The sequence below is a fragment of the Ipomoea nil genome, unplaced genomic scaffold (assembly GCF_001879475.1).
Source record: "Ipomoea nil cultivar Tokyo-kokei standard unplaced genomic scaffold, Asagao_1.1 scaffold2833, whole genome shotgun sequence".
Taxonomy (NCBI): Eukaryota; Viridiplantae; Streptophyta; class Magnoliopsida; order Solanales; family Convolvulaceae; genus Ipomoea; species Ipomoea nil.
The window spans coordinates 2,145,987-2,168,857 of NW_017619261.1; the positions used below are offsets into that span (position 1 = coordinate 2,145,987).

At 40.2% G+C, this 22,871-nt stretch overlaps 1 protein-coding gene across 1 annotated transcript; it reads left to right on the forward strand.

The window, feature by feature from the left end:
• Window positions 1-21,763: 21,763 nt before the first annotated feature.
• On the forward strand, window positions 21,764-22,315 carry LOC109159551. Its single transcript, XM_019307653.1, has one exon. It carries the CDS (start codon window positions 21,764-21,766, stop codon window positions 22,313-22,315), a length of 552 nt encoding a protein of 183 aa, XP_019163198.1.
• The last annotated feature ends 556 nt before the right edge of the window (window positions 22,316-22,871 follow it).

Below are 22,871 nucleotides of genomic sequence, written 5' to 3' on the forward strand. Positions count from 1 at the left end.
TTATAGGTTAAAATGAATTTAAGTGGGATAGGGTTCAAGTAATACAATTGGTTTAGATGGTTTAAGAGTTGGGTTTGAAACTTGGATACTTGGGTTCAAAACTCATTAGCTACAAAATAAAGTCCTTTTAACTTTTTAGACTTAACTACTAGGGATTCTTTAGTAATTGGCTAATCAAATTTTGGAATGAACGAGGTTTGAATTAAATGTATACACATAAAGCTCTGGAATTAGAACTAAAGTTAACCACTCATAGTAATTGGCTAATCAAATTTTTGAACGAACGAGGTTTGAATTAAATGTATACACATAAAGCTCTGGAATTAGAACTAAAGTTAACCACTCAAAGGAACAAACAAACCACAAGGAAGGAATTCTCTCAAAAGAATAACAAGGAAAGACACACAAAAAGATGCAAGGATAAAACGAAAGAAAGTATGCTTGCAAGATAAAAGGTAGGCTCAAGAAAGGTTCCCTGCGGATTCTTCCTCCACTAAACCCTCAGACTCGGCCTGCGACCGACCCATCACGAACACTCTGCCCGTAGGCCTTGTCCCTGTCACACCTTGCCCGGAATTCCCTCTCGAAGGTCCACTAGGTCTAGCACTGGATGGCAAGGCTCTCTGATTAGCTTGGAGAGGGCACACGAAAGCTTTGTGGCCTTTTTCCCCGCACTTGAAGCATCGAAGCGCTTGTCCTTGGCAGTTCTTCCCAATGTGGTCCTTCTCACACTTCTTGCATCCAAAAGCCTTACCTTGATCTCCATTCTCTACCCGAGTTGATCCTTGAGACGGAGAAGGTGCGGGTCTAGCTCGGAAGTCTTGTCTCGACTTCGTGAAACTGTGGGACCCACTTCCTTCATTCCTCTTCTTGGCAAACTCAAACGACCCTTGCTGCAGCTGTTGCACTCGATACAGATCGGCCGCACTCAGATAAGCCTCCTTCAGCGTTCTAGGCTTGCTCACAGTCAACGCCTTCCGGGCTTCGTAGTTGAGCCCCGCCACAAACTTCTCCACCTTTGCTAGCTCGGTGGGACCCAGCATCCTTGAAAAACGGGCAAGCTCCAAGAAACGCTTGTGGTATTCCACCACGGATGACGACCCCTGCTGAAGATGTAAGAACTCCTTGTACCTGGCTGCTCGGACGTGAGATGGATAGAACCTCTCCCTCATCTTGTCCTTTAGAGCTGACCAGTCGAAATCGGGCTCTTCTTGACACGTGGGGCCCTCGTGCACCCACCAGAGATCAGCCTCGTGAATGAAGTAGAAAGAAGCCAGCTCCATTCAACGATCCTCAGGAAAACCCACAACTGCGAAGATCTTATCGAGGGACCGGATCCACTCCTCGAGTATCACGGGATCCTCCTCTCCGACGAAGACTGGCGGTCTATGCCCCGAGACTAGGCGTCCCACATCCCGATTCCCAGCAGGCTGCAGCGGAGGAGCAGGGTGGTTGTTGTGCAGAAGAGCTTCACTCAACGTCTGCATCATTTGTGTTAGATGTTGCAGGTTCTGAGCCAGCTGCTCGTTGGTCGGCGTCTCGGGCGTACGGGCGCGATGACAGGGCGGAGCCATGGCGAAGCTTCTACAGAAACAACACAGTTACGGTAGGCACAAACAAACAACGCACCCTTACCTAGCGCTAACGGTGGGAACGCTAAAACTAAACCGAAACAACGAAACAAACATAACAAACGACAAACAACACACATCTCACCAAGCATCCTAAAAGTCCTAAGTCCTAAACACTTAAGTACTTAAAGGTCATCTTATGGTCTCAAACCACACTTAACTTCTTAAAGTTCAAATCCTAACATCCTAGGCTCAAACCTAGGCTCTGATACAACCTGTAACACCCCCGATTTCTACCACATTTTTTTAAAACTTAAATGCACAAGCAAACATCTAATCATCAAGACATAAGGCAACGGAAGCTATATAAAATCTGGGTATATTATGCCACACTTATCTCAGACATAGGTGCACAGGCGGGAAAACTAATCAGTTTAAACAAGTCATAGAGTATCTAGGTACACAGGCCACTAAAACAGGCTCACAAGCCAACAAAACAAAGCGTCTACATAGGACAACTAATCTAACTAGCGATCCATGTCTAGCATACTCGGGCATCTACTCATAACCTGTAATAAAAGGGAAATAACATGGGTATTGTAACACCCCTAAAATTTAAAACTTTTAATGCTTATGAAATAAAGGCAATTCTATCATTAAATCCCAAAACAGAGCATAACTAGTCATAAATGTTGGGGTGCTATGCCACATCTGAGCTGGAGAACTCAGATGCACAGGCTAAACTATCTAAACATCAGAAATCCTCAAATCAATGTCAAGTACATCATCATGGCACGTAGGCCGATAAGGAACTAAACTAGCTAAGCCCACGGGTCCATCTAGCGCGCTTCAGAGCTACTCATCTGTGCCTGAAAGCCAAATATATCTGTTCAGCGAATGATGCTGGTAACCCACTCCAACGCGTTAAATACAATATAGGTAGATATATATAAGGAAAACCATTTTGAAGCCGGAATACATATATACTTATGAGATTCTAATTTAAAACCAAGAATAGACTCAAACAAGCAAGGGTAGGCACATTGATCAGATTTAATCACGCATATAAAGATACTAGCATGCACCCTAAGGTCACAAGACTATTTCATATCAATCATATCAGTATTCAATCACTATTTCCAACATGTAAACACATTTGTTGGTGCCGCAGGACCAATCGCATGCCCATACATGAGGGTTAGCGCATATAGCTCTGACACGGCCTCGAAGCACCCCCTGCCTTGTACCGCAGCACAAGGGGATTGATCGCAACTAATCGATGAACCCCAACCATATATATATATATATATATATATATATATATATATATATATATATATATACATATACACACACACACACACACACACACACACACACACATATGTGTGTGTGTGTGTGTGTGTGTATATGTATATATATATATATATATATATATATATATATATATATATATATATATATATATATATATATATATATATATATATATATATATATATATATATATATAACCGACCGATCGCAACCGATAGTTCTCAACCCATCCAACTGCCTGTATAGCCAATTGATCGCAACCAATTGGGGTATCATGCACAAATAACACATAGCCAAGCACATGCAACCCACATTAACACATAGGGAGGGGGAAATCATACATATATACCTTATGCGTGGTCAACCATATTACTAGAGACACGCCTAAGGGTTCATGCACCTTCCTCCTAGGTCAATGGGATACCAATTCGACTAGCATGCAATACACAAGACTCTTTTTGTAACACCCTGTATTACGACCCCTAAAACCAAATTAATGAATTAATTACTCACCCTAAAAAGGGAATTAAAATCCATTAATTAACTAAAAGGGGTCCACCATAGTCCATGGACCCTTATCCCTCAAACCAACCCCTTAGTCCTATAAGGAATCGAAGTGGCAAGCCCATACCATTTATACCCTAATTAGGACTCTTAGGTATATAAATAGGGACATAAGAGGCAACTAGAACCCACACCACAATAACTCTCACCACACAAGAATTCTCAAGAAACCCCATAGGAGAAATCAAGAAAGAAGAAATCTTAAAGAAAGACCCTTCATAGCCAAGGAAATTAATTAAGGTTAAGAGGCAACCCATGTCTCAACAAAACCTATTTTCCTTGCTATGATCTCCTTCTTTGGCTCACTCTATATGCTTGTGTCTTAATGAATTCCTTTATGATAATCGTGATATAATCTTATTTGATTGAGGTGATGATTTTATGTGTGATCTTGATGATCATGATGTTAAAACGAGGTTCTTGATGTTTATGTGATGATTCTTGATAAATCTTGATGTTTCTTGGTGTTAGAAATAAAATATGATCTTGATAATCGGGATGGGAATTAGAGCCCTAGGTTGGATTGGGAATTTGTATTTTGATGTTCTTGATTTATATTTGGGTGGGAATTCGCATGTTCGGGTGTTGTTATGTTTAGAAGTCATGTTAGGATGTATTCAATATGATTCTTGCTTTTGATCCGTTAATTGCCTATGTGGTGTCGTTATTTATGTTTAAAAGTGTCTAAGTATGGTTTCGGGTTCCACAAAGGATCCCGGGACACGTTATTGGATGAAAGAGTCAGTGGGGGATAGGTGGGGGTAGGGGAACCCGCCACCTATCCGCTGCCCGAGAATCACCGCCAGGCAGCGGGCAGCCGGCGGGCAGACGTCTGCCCGCTAGCCACCCGCTGCCCGGAAGATCGTCGCCGGCGGGTGACCCCCACCCACCGGCTACCCGCTGGTCTGTTACCCACCCCGGGTCCTCGGCTTCCCCGTTTGTCGTGCTTGAATCTAGTTTGATGTTTCGGGTACCATTCGTTGGGTAGAAGAGTCTTAGGAATTGCATGCTAGTTGAATCGGTAACCCGTTGACCTAGGTGGAAGTTGTATGAACCCCTTAGGACTATTCTTAGTATGTGAATGATCACATGTAATTTTATTTATGCGTCTCCCCCTTCCCAATGTGCTATTACGTGCTACAATGTGTTATGTGATGCATGATTCCCCAATTTGGTTGCGATCAAATTGGGTGTTCCTAAGCTGCGGTTCAGAAGTTGGCTGCAGTCAAATTGGTTACGTATGAGCTGCGGTTCATCTTCTTGGCTGCGGTCAGTGATTCACTTCTTGGGCTATAGCCCACATGGGCTTCGTGTGCGGATGGTCCACCGACTGGACACGCCAGCTGTGTGTAGGACCACCAGCTGAGGAAGGCCATAGCCCACCGAATGAGTGATCAGGTGGTGTGTAGGGCTATGGTCGGCTACGATCCACTGAGTGAAGGGCCAGTGGTGTGTAGGGTCGTAGTCTCTGAGGATCTTCGCCCACTGACAGAAACCCTCAGCGGTGTGTAGGGCTTGATTCGCTACGATCCACCGACTGTGCTCGTCAACGGTGTGTAGGGTCGTAGTCCCCGAAAGAGGATCACAGTCCACCGACTGAGCGCGTCAGCGGTGTGTAGGGCTGTGATCCGCCGTCGGACTATCGACGGTGTGTACGGTTGGTTGCGATCAACCCCTTCATGCTGCGGTATGAGGTAGGGTGCTGCGGGGCCGTGTTAGTGCTATATGCACTAACCTTCATGTTCGGGGCATGCGATTGGTCCCGTGGCGCCACCAAAATGTGCTTGTGTGACTTGACTGATGATTGAATGATGATGTGAATGATTTGAAAGTGATCTGTGACCTTAGATACATGTTCTTTATGATGTTGTCTCTATATAACTGTTTATCATGGTTGAGTATGCTTATCCCTACTTGCCGAGTCTATCCCTAATTTTAAAGCTAGAGTCCCCTAAGTATATACCTTCCTGCTTCAAAATGGTTTTCGTATATCCATATATATATCTACCTATATTGTATTTCAACGTGTTGGAGTGGGTTACCAGCATCATTCGCTGAACTGATATATTTGGCTTTCAGGCACAGATGAGTAGACCCGGCGCGCGCTAGAGGTCCGGAGCGTAGATTAGTTAGTTTCCCTTTCGGCCTGCGTGCCATGATTATATATTGACATTACTTTGAGGATGTTTAGTTAGTTTAGCCTGTGCATCTGAGTTCTCCAGCTCAGATGTGGCATAGCACCCCGTACTCCTATGTTTGATTTTGAGATTTAATGAGAATTCATTTTTATTATATAAGTTTTAAAAGTTTCAAAATCTCGGGGTGTTACACTTTTATCCTACGAACGGTACCCGATACATCAAGCTAGACGCAAACACGAGAAACGGGGTCCAATGGGACAACACGGGACATGGGGAAATATCAAACGGGGAAAACCATCATGACCCATATCGGGATTCCAGCAGGTGGCCAGCGGGTGGAGGGCCACCCGCCGGCGACAAATCACGTGGCAGCGGGTGCCCGGCGGGCAGTCGCCTGCCCGCTGCCAGGCGGTCTCATGGGGCAGCGGGTAGGTGGCTGGTACCCCTGCCCCCACCTACCCCCCATTGACTCCTATGTAATAATTCAGTCCCGGGATCCCTCGTGGAACCCGAAACTATATCCAGACACATTTAAATACAAACGACGACACCACGTAATCAAGTAATAGATTAAAACCAAGAATCACATTAAATACATCCTAACACGACTCATAAACATGCTAAGACTCAATACCCGAATATGCAAAATCCCACCCAAACATACCAAGAATAACACGATACGAAATCCACGTTTTTACCATAGGGCTCTAGTTATATTTAAAACACAAGATTGTCTATATAATTTATCTTAGAATCAAAAACATCAAGATTATCACATAAGCATCAAGATCAACACATAAACTTAAAGATCATCTCATAAACATCAAGATTATCTCATAATCATCATATCAATCTTAGGCAAAGCCTTATCAAGACACAAGCATAGAATCACATATCAAAGGAGCCAATGAAGAAGATTATAGCAAGGAAAATAGGTTTTGTTGAGACATGGGTTACCTCTTAGCCTTAATTAGAATCCTTGGCTACTAAGGTTCTTTCTCTAAGATCACCTCTTCGTGATTTCTCCTACGTTTGGGGATAGGGGAATTCTTGGGAGTTCTTGTGTGATGGAATCTATTGTGGTGTGATTTCTAGGTGCTTCCTAGGTCCTTATATATATATTTAAGAGTCCTAACTAGAGTCTGATTGGTAGGGATTTACTTATTCTATTCCTTATAGGACTAAGGATTTGGTCTAGGGATAAGGTCCATGATCCATGGTGGACCCTTCTTAATTAATTGAGGGGATTCAATTCTCTTTTAATGGTAAGCAATTAAATAATTACTTTGGGTTAGAGGCCGTAACACAGGGTGTTACAGGGATAACACCCGATCAACGAATATTGCTGGTAACCCATCAATACGCGTTAAATAACATATATAGATGAGTATAAATCAAAACCATTTTAAAACGGAATACAATATATATCATTTCAAAAGCCAAAGAGAGAAGTCAACTTCAAGGACTCATTAAACACTCTCAAAAGGAAAGGGAATCACCATCATCACAACAACAACAAGACAGGAAATATGAAAGACGATACAACTCAAGATGCATTCTACTGATCACAAAGTAGAATACATCAAGACATGCTCATAAGCAAAGAATACACATTCACACATTGGTAACTACATGCCACAGTGACAACTACATGTCACAAGTATCATAGTTCCAACCTTATGCGCTGTTCCAACCTTATGCCCGGTTCCAACCGTATGCCCTGTTCCAACCTTATGGCTACCCCCGACCTTATTTCGTTTCCAACCAATACCTCCTAGTGCCACCCTGTACTTCTGAGTCCAACCTTTTGCCTCCGAGGACCGTCGTCCCCCCTCCAACTCTCCTATTCACCGCCGAACTCTCAGTACACGAGGGTACCATTAATTTCATTCACATAGCCTCCAACCGGTGAGCAAAGCTCAGATAGCACACCACCAATTTCAATCATAGTCACACAAGATCATCATCATTACCAAGAGGACTAAGGTTCAACAATATTCTTAACCAAGTATCAATCAAAGGGTATAACGATTACATACATTCACATCATAGGAATCAATCAAAGATCACAACAAAGATATGAAACCATACTCAACAACGAAGGATCACAATCCGACACCAAACGATGGTCAACACAAGTTGCCAATCCCAATAGGAAAGAACAAACTAGACATACTAGCATCTCAACAACAAACTATCATTCTTATCAAACGGGTAAACCTAATGTAGTTCCAAAGAACATTCAAGACTCACAATAGCCCAACGGATCACAAAGTCGGACACTTAGCACGATTCAAGACACCAAATCCTACATGGAATCCTAACATACCGTTCTAGACATACGAAACATCAAGAAGACTCACAAATAGCCCAATAAAACAACATCGGGAGGTCAAAACATCAATACCGAGTCAAAAGAATCACGGGGAATAAATCCCCGCCAATAACCATACACGTTCCCCGCGGGTGTGGCCACGGGTGGACGACCACCCGCGGTTCCACCCGCGGGTACACAACCCACGAGACCTTTGTTCACTGCGGGTGGGGCGGTGGGTAGGGCCCTGCCCGCCATTCCACCCGCGGATACACCCTGTATACCAACAATTCCCTTCAGGGATTTTCTACAACACGTCCAAATTCAAATCCAAAACACCCAAAATTTCACACACAACAATAATATGACTTGAACCCAAGAAATAGCCAAGCAATGGCATTCAAGAACCCTAAAAACCAAGCTCTAAACATGCATCACAACAAGACAATGCATTAAATCTCACAAATTAACATAAGAATCACAAGTAGAAGCCAAGAAATCATCATATAAGTAAGAAAATAGGTTTTGTAAAGCATAGGTTACCTTTGTAGCCTAATAACTTCCTCTTTTCACCCTTAGAAATCCTTTCCTAAAGCTCTCTTCCACACCAACTTCATACAAAAATCAAAAGACAACAGAGATCCTATCTTTAGAAAAAGACACCTAAAAGGAAGTAAAAAACACAAAAAGACCAAGGATCTTACCCTCCCCTATGCTCAAGATGAAGAAAATAGGAATCTTGGGAGACAAACTTGCAAGACTTGGATGCTCAAATCCTAGCTTGGAGAAAAAGCTAACTCTTTTTGGAGAGAGGCTAGAGGTTTTTGTGTTTAGATTGTAGGGTGAATGAAATGAAAGGGTGTTGCTAGGTTAGCTTGAATCACAAACTTTAGGTAGAAAGACATTCCTACCCTTACTAAAGTTGGAAAGACTAGGGAACAAGGGCACAACCTAAGAAGCACAAGGTACAACCTTTTGACTTAAATGACTCGTCAAAATCTAGTCCCTCGACTATTGAATTGCAGGATTTTTAGGAATAAATTAACAAATATACTAGGGTTAATTCTCTAATTAATCCTTGATTAGTGTTTGGATTTTTGGGGTGTCACAGCACAAGCTACTAACTATAAACTGACACTAATGAAACTCTAATCTATCTCATTTGAGGTTGGAGAACAAGGATTGCACCTTCCAATTGGTCACCTCTAGTTTCTTCCAGCATGGAGAGCAAGATCCTCACACAAAACAACTGACCTTGGCATTCAATCGAGCTTGGACCATTACTCCCAACTTCATTCTGTGGAGGTCCTTACCCGACTCACCGGTTAAACACCCAAGTAGGATTGGAAGTATACGTCGCAAATCCCCTTGACGCATTTGTCACCACGTTAACTTCGTCTTTATGCCGTTAGATGACCAAACATAACCCTTAATGAGTTCTAACCAAGGTCTTGGGTGCCTGTGCCAAACTTCCTTGGTGCAGGCATTCGTCCAATTCTTATGACCCGTATAGGCCTTGCACTGAACCTCCTACAACTTAACACCTCCACATCCCCAAGACAAACACCGCCGCTGCTAACTTTTAAGTCTCGAGTAGGGTAGTCCCCTTTGCAGTTCTTGAGTTGGCTTGACGCGTAGGTGATCACTCTACCATTATGTCTTTAACACTCAACCCAAACCTTCTTTTGAAGCACCCAATGAAGGCGCCTCTTTCAGTTCAGGATGATAAGGTCAAAACGGTGACGGTAGCAAGAGGGGAAGATGTTTAAGGGAAGTATATGCTCGGTTGAAAGGGTTTGGTTCAATAGGTAAAGATTAGAAAGAAGGGTTTAGGTTTCAAATATGAGGATAACGTTAATTAGGGATTGGAGCAACGTTATCAAAGTTGCAACTTAGGGAATAAGGTTGCCACCTTGTATGGAATCACTTGCAATGAGGAATCAAGAATGAGGTTTGGAAGGGTAGAAGGGATTTCTTAATGAAACGGTACCCGATTTGACAAGGAAAGGAAAGAAATTCGGCTACAAGAGGGCTAAGGATTCTTGATCCCAAGTGATTACTCCGTCTTGAAGCTTTGATCGCGACGTATTGACGAACTGATGATCCTTTTTCCTTAGTTCTGGCGTAGCTTGACTCTAAGACCTTCGTTGGACTTTTCTTTCCGAGCTAAAGTCTTATCCATCTTTACTGCCTTTGAAGGAATCACCTGTGGTGATTCACCACATATTTCTCTAATGCACCCCAGAGTCGTGACCAAGTTGGTTAATAAGGCCAACCTTTAGGTCACATTTCCAAACCCCTTCTAAGGTCTCCTAAGAGTCGAGAGACTTTTGGTTTGGCTTGCTTGCATTTATCGAACCTTCCTCCTTACCTTAATAGGCGAGACTCCTCGCAAACCTTCGTGTCCCTCCTGGACTTCGGCTTGTTGCATCTTTTTGGGGATACCTTTAGTAGTGAAAACACTTAGCACTCTTATGCAGTCGGTTACTGACTCTCGTCATGGAATGACTCGGTGACTTTACGAGTCATCATACTTCCTGGTTGATCCTTAAAACCATTGAGGGCTTGGTACCAAAGTATTCCTTACATTTTCCTTAGTACCATGAGTTTTAGCATTCTTGCTCTTACAAAACTTTGTAAGGAGTCCCTTGGGTACTCAAATGGTAACCATGTTTGTAGGAAACTCGGTCCATACTTAGTGCTTGACTTAAGACTTCTGTAAGTCCATAGCACGAGCTCCTAAACATAGCTCCTTAGTTTTGCATGACTCCTTCTCGTCAACCATTCCTAGATGGAGGAATCGTAGAGCTCAACTACGACCTCACATCGAGCGCAATTGGTAGTGCTTTTCCAATAAGCGTGACGTAAGTCAAGGTCTTTACCGGAGTCAACATCTTGGGACATTCCATGACTCCTTGTTCAGTGATTCACTCCCGTTCTTACTAACTGTTTAGTAGGTCGAGTCTGGATCACTGTTAATAACCTTGCAAACTTCGTAGGGTAGTCGGTTATAATCCAATTTTGTCTCTTTTTTGTTAATGACAAGCCCTCTTGGTTTTCTTGAAATTCGGCTTGTCGTCCGATCCAGTTTAATCCCTTAGTGATCAAAACGCTTAGTGATGCCTTTCTCTTTAGAATGCATTTGGTTAACTGTTCTCGACGTCGCATGACATTGGCGATTTGGTGCGCCGCATGCACTTCTTATGGTTCATTAAAACCATCAACGCCTTTATATCAAGGCAAGACTTTCACTGCAGTGAAGCTTAGTGCATGACACTTTCCAAGCGTTTGTCATCTCCGCCTAATCCGCTGAAACAGTCTTAATACCAATCCAATAAACATCAATTCCCACGCCATCAGACAAAGCAAGGGTAAACATCGTAGGGTTTTAACATGGTGTCCAAAAGAGAGGGATACAAAATTAGAGCATTGGCAATGATTCCAAGCTCATAACAATTTACGGTTTCCAAGGATTCAAGTTAGGTACAACAAAGGGTAAATAACATGTGTTAATTGTTCTTAAGAATAACCAAGGATTCGAGGTAGGGGTTTCAACAAATAGGGACATCAAGAGGCTGAGATTCAAAGGTGAATGATATTTCAAATTGCGGCAAAGGGTTCGCAAGACATCACGACATACTCAACTTGCACCAAGGATTTAACCAACAACGTTGTTCATCCGCTACTTCACTTCCTTGAGTTATTAGGAATCCTAGTTCTCTTTCCTTTTTGTCGTAGCTGTAACCTTTAGCAACCCGAGGAAGGGCAACTTACTAAGGGATGCACTCCATTCCGTTACGGGGGCAACTTAACTACTTATACCCTTACCTGGTGCCTTAACTAAAAGAACTAAAGCTAAACAAGGAGCAAGCATGGGAAAATTAACAGAAAGCGGTAAATAAACTCACAACCTCACCGCGCGTCCTATGATTCCTAAGTCCTAAGTACTTAAACACCTAGAATTCAAGCTTAACATCTTAAATTCTTATCTTAAAAGTCATTCTCCTAGGGTCGAACTTAAGCTCTGATACCAACTGTAACACCCCCAATTTTCAACATAATTTAAAACCATTAAATCTTATGAAAGAAAGACAAAACTATCATCAATACCCAAACAAAGTGGAAGCTAAACATCAATGTTGGGGTGCTATGCCACATATAAGTTAGAGAACCTAGACGCACAGGCTAAAACTAACTAAGCAAAGTATAATCTATAATCATTATCCGAATACAAGCATGGCTCACAGGCCGACTAGCTACGCTAATGCTATCTATGCCAGGAATCGCAGCTCCTTCTAGCGCGCTCTCGATCACTAATCATTACTTGAAAAACATGAGATATTACCACCGTTAGAGAATAATGCTAAGCAATCCACCCCCACGCGTTGAGTACCATACATATAGATATAAGAAATCATTTTGAGACTTGGGAATACATAAATATAGTCCTAAATAATTATAACTTCAAAGCCAAGGTCCCCCACACTAAAACATTTGCTTTTCCCCAAGCAAAAATATTATTTGCGAAGTAAATGGAAATGAAATTCCCAAAACTCATAATATATCATGAACAACAATCTGAAGCACCCTGCAATTAATAAGATAGCACCCCTGTCTGAAAATTGAGAAAACTAAATAAGTAAGCCCTCACAGGAATATCACTCATCACTCAAGTGTTTGATGGGTATAAATTTCACTCAAGTTCATTCCTATAAAATTGCTCTACCATAGGCTTGCATATCTTCTCAATCACCACTACAAGAGTCATGCATGACACAAATCATAAGGACTTTCCACAGGTTGTAATGGGGCTAGGGTTAAGGTAGGGAATATTTAGGAAAGTAACTTAAACAAAAGCTTTCAAACTAGAGGAGCAAATAAATACAAATAATCCAAGATACTTGCTCAACACCAAGTATAGAATGCTTCCTCAGTATTACCAGAATTTCCCCTTCATTTATTTAGAAGTAACTTCAACTCAAAATCAATCGCTGATTCTTTCTCATTTTCTCAAAAATTTTCAGCAATATTTTTCTTTTTTCAAACATATATTCTCCATTTTTCCATTTTTTCATTTTTTCAATTTCCATATATTTTTTTGGAATCATGAATTGTCTTCGTTTTCTTTTTCATAGAAGACCAGTGACAAATTGGCAATGAAGATACAACCCACCTCATTCTCCATCATATTAACACAAGAAAGTGACCTCCCCCACACTTCTTCCTCACAACCTCACGTAGATTACACGAATAATTCAAAATTTGCTCCACTAGTTATTCAGCTGGGTGAAGGCATTATTTTTAGATATAAAAGGCTTGTAATGTGGTTCAAAATAAAGAAAAGAATGGCCATAAAGCTCAAAGTGGTTAGCAAGGGGAAATAAATCATAGGACAAACCGGTTATTTGGCTAGTGAGGCTCAAGATCAAATAATGGCCTTAATCACACTTGAATCATGCATGGTCTAATTAGCTTTAAAAGAGAATCAAGGCAAGTTCTAGAGAAACAAAATTATGGAAGAAATCGCACAATTGAAAGAAAATAAGACCGAAGTGTCAGTCAATAGCTCAAAACACTCACAGGTTTATTGCTTACTTAATATAGCCACTACATATCAAACAAGAAATGCTAACAAACTAATCACAATTTGCCAAACTATTTATTCAATCACATTATGAATTTCAGGAAAGGAATTTCTTTTTTTTTTTTTTCAAAATAATACTTTTTTTTTTTACAGAAAATAGTAGGAAAATATTTTTGAAAATTCTGAAATAAGAAAATAAATAAGTAAACTTTTTTTAATTTTTTACATAAGCAAATAAATAATAAGACTAAATCCCCTCCCCCACACTTATTATCAACAGTGTCCCCAATGTTGAACAAAAGCACAGAAAAAAGGGTTATTGAATGAGAATATGGAATAAAAGAAAAGAAAAAAAAATGGAACAAACACACCTTAGGTTGCCTCCCAAGCAGCGCCTTTGTTTATCGTCGTTGGCTCGACTTATGATATTTAAATTCCATCGTCTTTTTGAGTACCTTCGATGATTATGAGTGTTCAAAGAAACAGTCCCTTCATGCAGATTAGTACTCAAAGATGATTTATTATTTCTTTCTTTTTCATTCGAAGTAATTTCATCAAATGTACAAAGTTCAAAGAATCAACAAAAATTGCAAAATTATCATCACTAGGAGATTTCATGGTATCATAAATATTAAAAGTCACAAGTTTACCATTAGACTCCATAGTAAGCATACCACTATGAATATCAATTTTTGTTTTTGCAGTTTTTAAGAATGGCCTTCCTAACAAAATATGATTATTATTTTCCATATCAAGCACATAAAAATCAGCAGGAAAAACCAAGTCATCAACTTCAACAATCAAATCCTCAATCACACCCTTAGGATATGTAGTAGATCCATCAGCCAATTGAATTATTATACTACATTTATTCAGGGGTCCAAGATTTAAAGAATTATAAACCGAATATGGCATGACATTAATTGAAGCTCCTAAATCTAACATAGCATTTTCAAATTTCACCCCACTTATCTTGCATGGAATAGTAAACATACTTGGGTCTTTGCACTTTTCAGGAAGATTGCTTTGACTAGCCATAGAGACATTCTCTTGCACTTTCACTTCCTCAATTCTTTCATTATTTCGTTTTTTTTTCATAGTGCGTACTTCTGTTAGAAAATTTGCATAGCGAGGTACTTTTCTCTTTATTGTTGACAATGATTCCAGCACTTATTTCCTTATTCAAATCAACATTCTTTTCCAGCGACATACTTTCAACATTAATTGCACTTACATTTTCTTTTGGATTAACCACCGTTTGAGAGGGTAGTTTGCCAGAACTCTGTGCTTCCAACCGACTAACCGTAGTTGCTAGTTGGCCCATTTGTCTTTCCAAGTTTTGAATACTAGCATTTGTTTCGTGAATACTAGCTCTTGTCTCTTGTTGGAATAGTTGTGTTTCTTGTTGAAACTGCAAAGTGTTAGTAGCAAGAGATTTAACAATATCTTCTAGATTCATACCTGAGCTAGAGCTTTGGGTTGGTTGTTGTCTTGAAGGAAATGGTTGTCTATACTGTTGAAAATTAGAACGATTCTGAACAAACTGGTTCCCTTGTGAGTTCCCATAGCTAAAGTTTGGGTGATCCCTCCATCCCGGATTATATGTATTGGAAAATGGATCATACTTACCTTGAGGTTGTCCAGGAAAACCCCAGCCATGTTGACTTGTTCAATAGGTTCTTCTTGAAGAGTTGGGCAGGCATCAGTTTGATGCCCAACTACCGAGCAAATTCCACATGCTTTAACAGTTTGCATATTGCATACAACTAATTGACGAACAAGAGTAGTTAAACCAGTAATTTGGTGTTAAAGAGCAGAAATATTTACCTCATTCACTTGCTTAGACGGTTGGACAAGTCTATTGCCAAACTGTTGAGAATTTGCAGCCATGTTTGCAATTAGAGTTCTCGCAGCGCCAGGTGTCTTGTCAACTAAAGCACCACCGCTTGCGGCATCAATCATGCTTCTATCCATTGGAAAAAGTCCTTCATAAAAGTATTGAATGAGTAATTGATCACTAATTTGATGGTGTGGGCAGCTTGCACAAAGCTTTTTGAAACGCTCCCAATATTCATACAATGACTCTCCATTGTTTTGCCTTATACCACAGATTTCCTTTCTAATGTTGGCCGCCCTTGAAGCTGGGAAATATTTTTCAAGGAACATTGTTTTCAAGTTATTCCATGTGGTGATGCTCCCAGAAGGTAGATAATATAGCCAATCCTTCGCTGAATCTTTCAACGAAAAGGGGAAGGCTCTCAACTTGATTTGTTCCTCAGTAACCCCATTGGGTTTCATACTTGAACACACCACATGGAGTTCCTTTAAGTGTTTGTGTGGATCTTCGCCTGCAAGTCCATGAAAAGAAGGAAAAAGATGAATTAATCCAGACTTTAGTTCGAATTGCACATTGGCATCCAGAGCAGGGAAAGTGATGCATAATGGTTGTTGATCTAAATTCGGAGCTCCAAGCTCTTTTAAGGTCCGATTTTGAGTCATGGGTTCCTCTTCTAAATCAGAGTTGGTAGAATCGGTAGCCAGATCACTAAACTCTAATTTCCTCAAAGCTTGTTTCCTCCACCTGCGTACAGTTCTTTCAATTTCTGGATTGTATGGCAAGACTTCTTTGTTAGCAGATCGAGTTATAGGCATAAACCGTTAAAGATAGTGTAGCAATTATGTAAAAGTAACGAAAGAAAAGAAAATTATATCTTTGATGATTTTTTTTTTGGGACAAATTAACGAGAAAAACAAACAAACAAACAAACAAATAAATACACAAACACAAAATAAGCTAGAAAATCTCCCCGGCAACGGCGCCAAAATTTGGTGAGCTGTCGTAGGCTCCCAAATTAAAACCTTACAAACGTAGTAGCGGGAGTAAGGATCGATCCCACAAGGAGTAACTAGTTTAAAATATGTGCTCAAATTAAAGGTAGAGGGGTTTGGAATATAATGAGAATAAAGATTAAATAAAAGAGAATTTAAATAAACAAGAGATTTAAATGAACGAATAAAGTAATGAAATTAATATATTGGTAACATGTATAATAGAAAACCTTGGTTAGTAAAGATCCACCACCGGAATTTAACACTGATCATTGATTAATAAAGTAATTAATATGCAATTGAATATTTGTCGTGAAATTATTTCATTTCCGTTTTCCCTTAGTTGTAGGTAACTAAAGCACACGCGGTTTAATTACCCCTAACTACTAAATAACCTAAGACAAGCGCTATAGATTTAATTTAATAGCAGCAATAGGAAGTAGGAAAACCGACAAACTAAATAACACAAGCACAAGCGGTTGCATTTAACTTAGGAAAATATTCTACCCGAGTCCAATTATCACTAAGCCGTCAATAATTAACCCAGTTGCTACTGAATATTAGAATAATTTGTAGCACAACATTATCTAATATAGCAAATAATTGTATCAAGTAAATAACTAGTAGGTCTCGCTAGCAATTAAATGATACAACTATTCAAATAACTTAGAAGAATATTTAATACCCAAATGCATAAAAATTATATAATAAAAATAAATAAATAATCTTACAGCATAATCAATTCAGGGGCTTCAATTCACTAAACCAAGCTAAAGAAATTAGCAATAAATGGACATTGATAACAGCTTTACAGAATAATCGAGAGGGGAAGAATGAACTTTTTACAATAGAAAAACTTCTACTATTTATATACTTCCTAAATTAACTAAAGCTATTTTGTACCACTCATTTCTATTGTTTCTTCCGCGAATGCCGCTCAGCACTAGAATCGGTCGATGAAGATTTCTGCTTCCGCGTCATACGTTCTGTAGTTAAGAAATTAAAACACAAATATTTAATTAGCTTTGTTTTCTTGCTAAGAGTTTGGTCCACACTAAATTACTAATGCATAAATTATATTAAATAAAAAGAAAAAGTTTGTTGGACTAAAAAAACATTATTAACTAAATAAAACACTTATTTAGCCTATTAATTATTAAACTTTAAAAAGAAATAATTATTATATAATACTAAATAAGAAATGCGAAAATATTATAAAGATGTACCTAAAATATGAGTGTAAAATATGTCTATCACAAGGATCAGACTCAAGACATGCCATAGACTCGCCACAACAAGACATATAGAAATCTTAGCATGCAACTACGACCACATGACGGGACAACAATAAGACTCAACAATAGAAAACAAGAACACATAACCAGACATGTCCATGTTCCAACCTTATACCAAGTTCCAACCTTTACAACTCTCCAACCTTATAACAGTTCCAACCTGTACCTCCAGGCCACCCTACACACCACATCCTTACCCCTCCGGGGCAACGCATGCCCCCCGCCTACAAGACCTCCTACATAACCACTGATCTCATAGCATCCGTGATGCCTTTAAGTCACACACCGGTACCGCAGTACCATCACACACAAGCACACATAGTGCATCAACCACCAATCACAGTTCTTACCACCAATCTCATATCTTTTCTTTTCATCATGGACATCAACACACAAGCAAGACTCAACAGTCACTCCACAAGGGGATAATTGGGAAGGGGCGTATCATGCACATTGACTCTCAACAACAAGTGCCCTTACGGCGCCACAAACACACGAAGACCATCATAGACCATATTCTAGCACCACATGTTACAAGTATAGACCACATGCAAAGACACGACTCGCAATTCACATTACGACACACAAGAACATCAAGAATAACAAGAATCCATATCATAAATCCTAAAGACAAGCTCTATCAAGGCATAACCACAAATTCACGCATACAATCATTCAAAGGAGCCAATTAATAAAAGATAGCAAGGAAAATAGGTTTTGTAGGATGGGTTACCTGGTTGCTTTAATTAAAATTCTTATAACTTCTAGGATCTTTCCTCAAGGAATTCTTCCTATCAATCTTTCCTAGGCTTGGTGGTGGGGATTCTTTGTCTGAACTCTTGGGAGGGGATTTTTGAGTAATGAGGGGGAGAAGGAGGTGGGATGGAAAAGGTTCTAAAGGCTTTATAATCAGAGTCTAATCAGTAATGGGCCTTCTTTCATTATTCTAACAGGCTTGGGGCTTTAATATGGGTAAGGGTCCACGATCCTCTGTGGACCATCTTAATAAACTAAGGGATCCTAACTGAATTAAGTTCTTTTAACTAATCTTTAATGGATTTAATTAAATAATTATTCCGAGCTTAAAGGGCGTAACACGGGGTGTTACACTCTGCTTCACTTTTACCCAGTTTAAGTGTGTATGCTGCAACAGAAAACCTTCCCGCAGATACGTGCAGTACCCACACGAGACAGTTAACTCAATTGAACGAAAAATCCTAGTATGAACGAAAAAAACGATAGACCTGATGTTGAAGTCCTGGCTTCGCCGAATCTCACTGCCGCTGCTCTCGCCTCACAAATGGTTGTTGCCGGTGAGAACATATGTTGAAAAAAAAGGGTTGTAGAAAGAAAAATATAGATCTAAAAGAGAAGAAGAAGCTTGAGAGAAAGGAGGAAATCAGATCTGGGTGATTAGCACCAGGATGGGACCACCCAGGTTGGATCTTAGCGTTGTACCCTAAGCACGCTTAATCACAGAGTTCTTTGGCTATCTGGTTGTCATATCCTACTTATAACCAATTAGTAATAAGTAGGTGAACATTAACCATTTAAGCACATCCCTCCATAGTAAGCCACAACGCCACATCTCAACAGTAGCAGGTTTGGCAGCACTATCTCCGTTGTCAGCGGTGGCTGAAGCGTTGTGTTTGGTAGTGGCGGTGGAGCGTGGCAGGGGCGTCGTAACTAGCGGGTTCGTGGAGAAGGAGCCGATCTTTGGAGAAGAGCGGCACGGAGAAGTGGTAGACATGATCGGATCGCTAGGTTTTTATTTAAATTTCCATGACGGTTCCAATAGGAACGTTTGCGAAAATTTTATTATTATTTTAATATACAGTTTTCGCGACCCTTCTAAGAGGCACGGTCGCGGAAAGTAATTAATTATTTATTTATTTTTTAAATGTGGGTAGTTTTCGCGACTACTCTGTGAAGGAACAGTCACGGAAAACCAATTGCGTTTTTTTTAGACTACAACCATTTTATTTAGAAATACTATTGCAAAAGATGAAGAAGAACTCTAGGCTTTTTATAATTGTTTAAGTGATGATTTTGGAGATTAAATTAGGCCCAAATGAGCCCTATTATTTTCAGCCATCATTAGAAATGATTCCTTAAATCCCTTTCTAAATAGGATTATGTTTACTTGCTTTGTAGATTAGGTTTATGACATTTTTTTCCATTATATTTAGGACTACAATGTCGCTCCTCTACATATAAAAAAGGCATGGTCATATATAGCAACTTTGAGATGGTTTTTCTTTCAATAGATCTTTAAGTCTTTTTTACTATACACTTGTGTAAGAATCCTTATTACTAATTGGGGACTCAATTATTGGCTAGCTTGTGCACTTGGCTAGCAATTGATTTGTGGACTCGTATCAATCTTTCTCTCTTCAACCTTACATTTTGGCTTGTGCACTCGTTCTTGAATTGAAGGAAACTAGATCTGACTCTAGTTGATTGAAAATTGCATCATAAAAGTACTTTAATCTACAATGAGATTCTTCCTAAGTGTTTGAGGATTCGGGACTAAGGGTGGTTTCACGTGAGGTCTAAGATATTTTGATCCATCATCATCCCCATTGACAGGTATATTGGGATGATAATATATTTTATTTGAACCTAGAACTAGGTTCATATCACAATACAAACAAGGGAATTCTTGATCACTGTCTTCAAGTTTATGATTTCCCTCACTAAGAAAGAAGAGCAATCAAACCATAACTTTAATTTGAGACAGGAGAAGATGTCAACTTTCGCAAGTTGCTTTTATAAAAATTCATCAAGGGAGTAACTTGAGATTTTTTTTAATATAAAAATTCTTTAAAAACTTTGCAGTAGCTTAGTCAAGAATCGTATATCCTAGCGAAATATGAAAAGTATATATATATATATATATATATATATATATATATATATATATATATATATATATATCTATATATATATACCTATATATATATATCTATATAGGGTTGAGTTCAAATGAGGACATCAATATATAGAGGACTGTGAGGACAAATAATGGGCACACAACAAATTAATACCAGGCACACAACTTAATACATAATGGCACACAAGAATAAATGTAAACATCAGGTTTCGAACTCGGGCTCTATAAATTAGCAAATCTAGCACGCGACATACAAACTGTGGCACACGACTACATTCGGCCATGCACACAACATACCGGCTAATGGCACACACTGCATTTGTCCTCACAGTCCTCTATAATATACTTGTCCTCATTTGAATACAAATCTATATATATATATATATATATATATATATATATATATATATATATATATATATATATATAGAATTGCACTCACATGCGAATGCTTCGCCCAGGAGCGAAATAGGAATGCATTCTGTCCGTCCACGTGTACAGATATAATGGATGAAAAACACTGATTTTTTAAAAAAGCGCGGTGGCATTTTCGTAAATAATTGAACATCGAAGTGCAAGTAAAATGTATTATAAGTGCATGTAAAATGTATTATAGGTGTAAGTAAAAATTTACACTAAACATCAATACTAAGTGCACTTATAAGTAGTTGCACCTATAGTTATTAGTAGTTGCACCTATAGTTCTAAGTAGTTGCACACATAGTTATAAGTAGTTGCACCTAGGTGCATGAATGTTTGCGGGTGGTCTTCAGGGGTATTACTACCCGCTGAACTCAGATCAATGAATGTTATAAATAGTTGCACCTATAGTTATAAATAGTTGCACCTATAGTTATAAATAGTTGCACCTATAGTTATAAGCACACCCAAGTGCATGAATGTTTGCCGGAAGTGAATGCTAAAAAGGCAAAATTACATGCACTTATATTTGAAAGTAGGTGCACTTGTAAGTGATTTTACTTGTACTTTGATGTTTAATTATTTACGAAAATGTCACCGCGTTTTTTTAAGCTATTAGATCTGGACACGTGTCGCGCGTTGATTCGTTCGCATATTCCTTCCTGGGCACTTATTCGCACCTGAGTGCATCCCTATATATAGGAAGGGATCGGGTGCATTTGAGGCTTCCCGTGCGGTTGTGCGGGTAGACGCACATTAAGTATTAATCTAACGCACGTAAAGTACACAACACACGCACATTAAGCTGGCCAGTTTACAGAAGTGTGCTTTCTTCATGCATCCTCGTACTCCTGATAGAGTGCTGCAGCGAGTACGCAGGGCGACCCGTTGTATCCGCCGCTCCTTCCCCTTTACATATCTTGGTTGTCCTGTGTACGTGGGGCGGAATAAGTGCATCTACTTTAGCCCTACAGTTGATAAGGTGAAGGCCAAGTGTTTGAGTTGGGAACGACGAGTCCTGTCGAAAGGCGGGAAGGCCACTCTGATTACATCTGTGCTTCAGGCGATACCTTTGCACCTTTTTGCCGCCTGCGCCCCGCCAAAGCAGGTGATCCGGGACCTTGAGCGTTGCTTTGCTAGTTTCTTCTGGAGACAGTCTGGTAGGTCCGGGTATCACTATAGTTCGTGGAAGAATCTCGTTCTCCCCAAAAAGGAGGGCGGGGTTGGTTTTTTGGATTTGGACCTGATGGTGCGTGCTGCTAGTGCGAAGGTGTGGTGGACTTTCCGCACTGAGCATACGCTGTGGACAGACTTTATGCGGGCAAAGTATTTTAGTCGGGTTCACCCGGTTGCAAAACTTGTCCAGACCTCTAACTCTCATACCTAGAAGCGGATGTTGGCTGTTCGTGATGAGGCTGAGCGAGCTATAGGCTGGCGGTTGTTCCAAGGCCGGGTTAATTTCTGGTGGGACAATTGGTCGGGTCTTGGTCCGCTTGGCAGACTTTATCCTTTCCCGGGAGTTTCCTACTCCCGTGAGCCGCTTCTGGATTACGTTACTGATGGCGCCCTGGACTTATTTGATCATGCTGACTTGGCTCTGGCCGGGCTACAGCCGGACTTGTCCCGTCTCGGATAGGGGCCGCGAGATATTCCTATTTGGCGCCCGGCATCTGATGGTATGTTTTCATTTGCTACAGCGAAATCCTTTTTGCGACCTGCTAGGCTTGTTGACCCGGATCCCTTCCTTGCTAAGTGTTGGCATAAGCACCTCCCTTTCAAGGTGTCCTTCCTGGCTTGGAGGGTGTTTCGGGGTCGCCTGCCTACTGACGACGTCCTATCTCGTTTCGGCTATGTGGTTGTTCGAGATGTTGGTGCTGTCCGGCTCCTGCTTTTGATTCCATTGCACATATTTTTTACTCAGGAGATACAGCTCGCGTTGTATG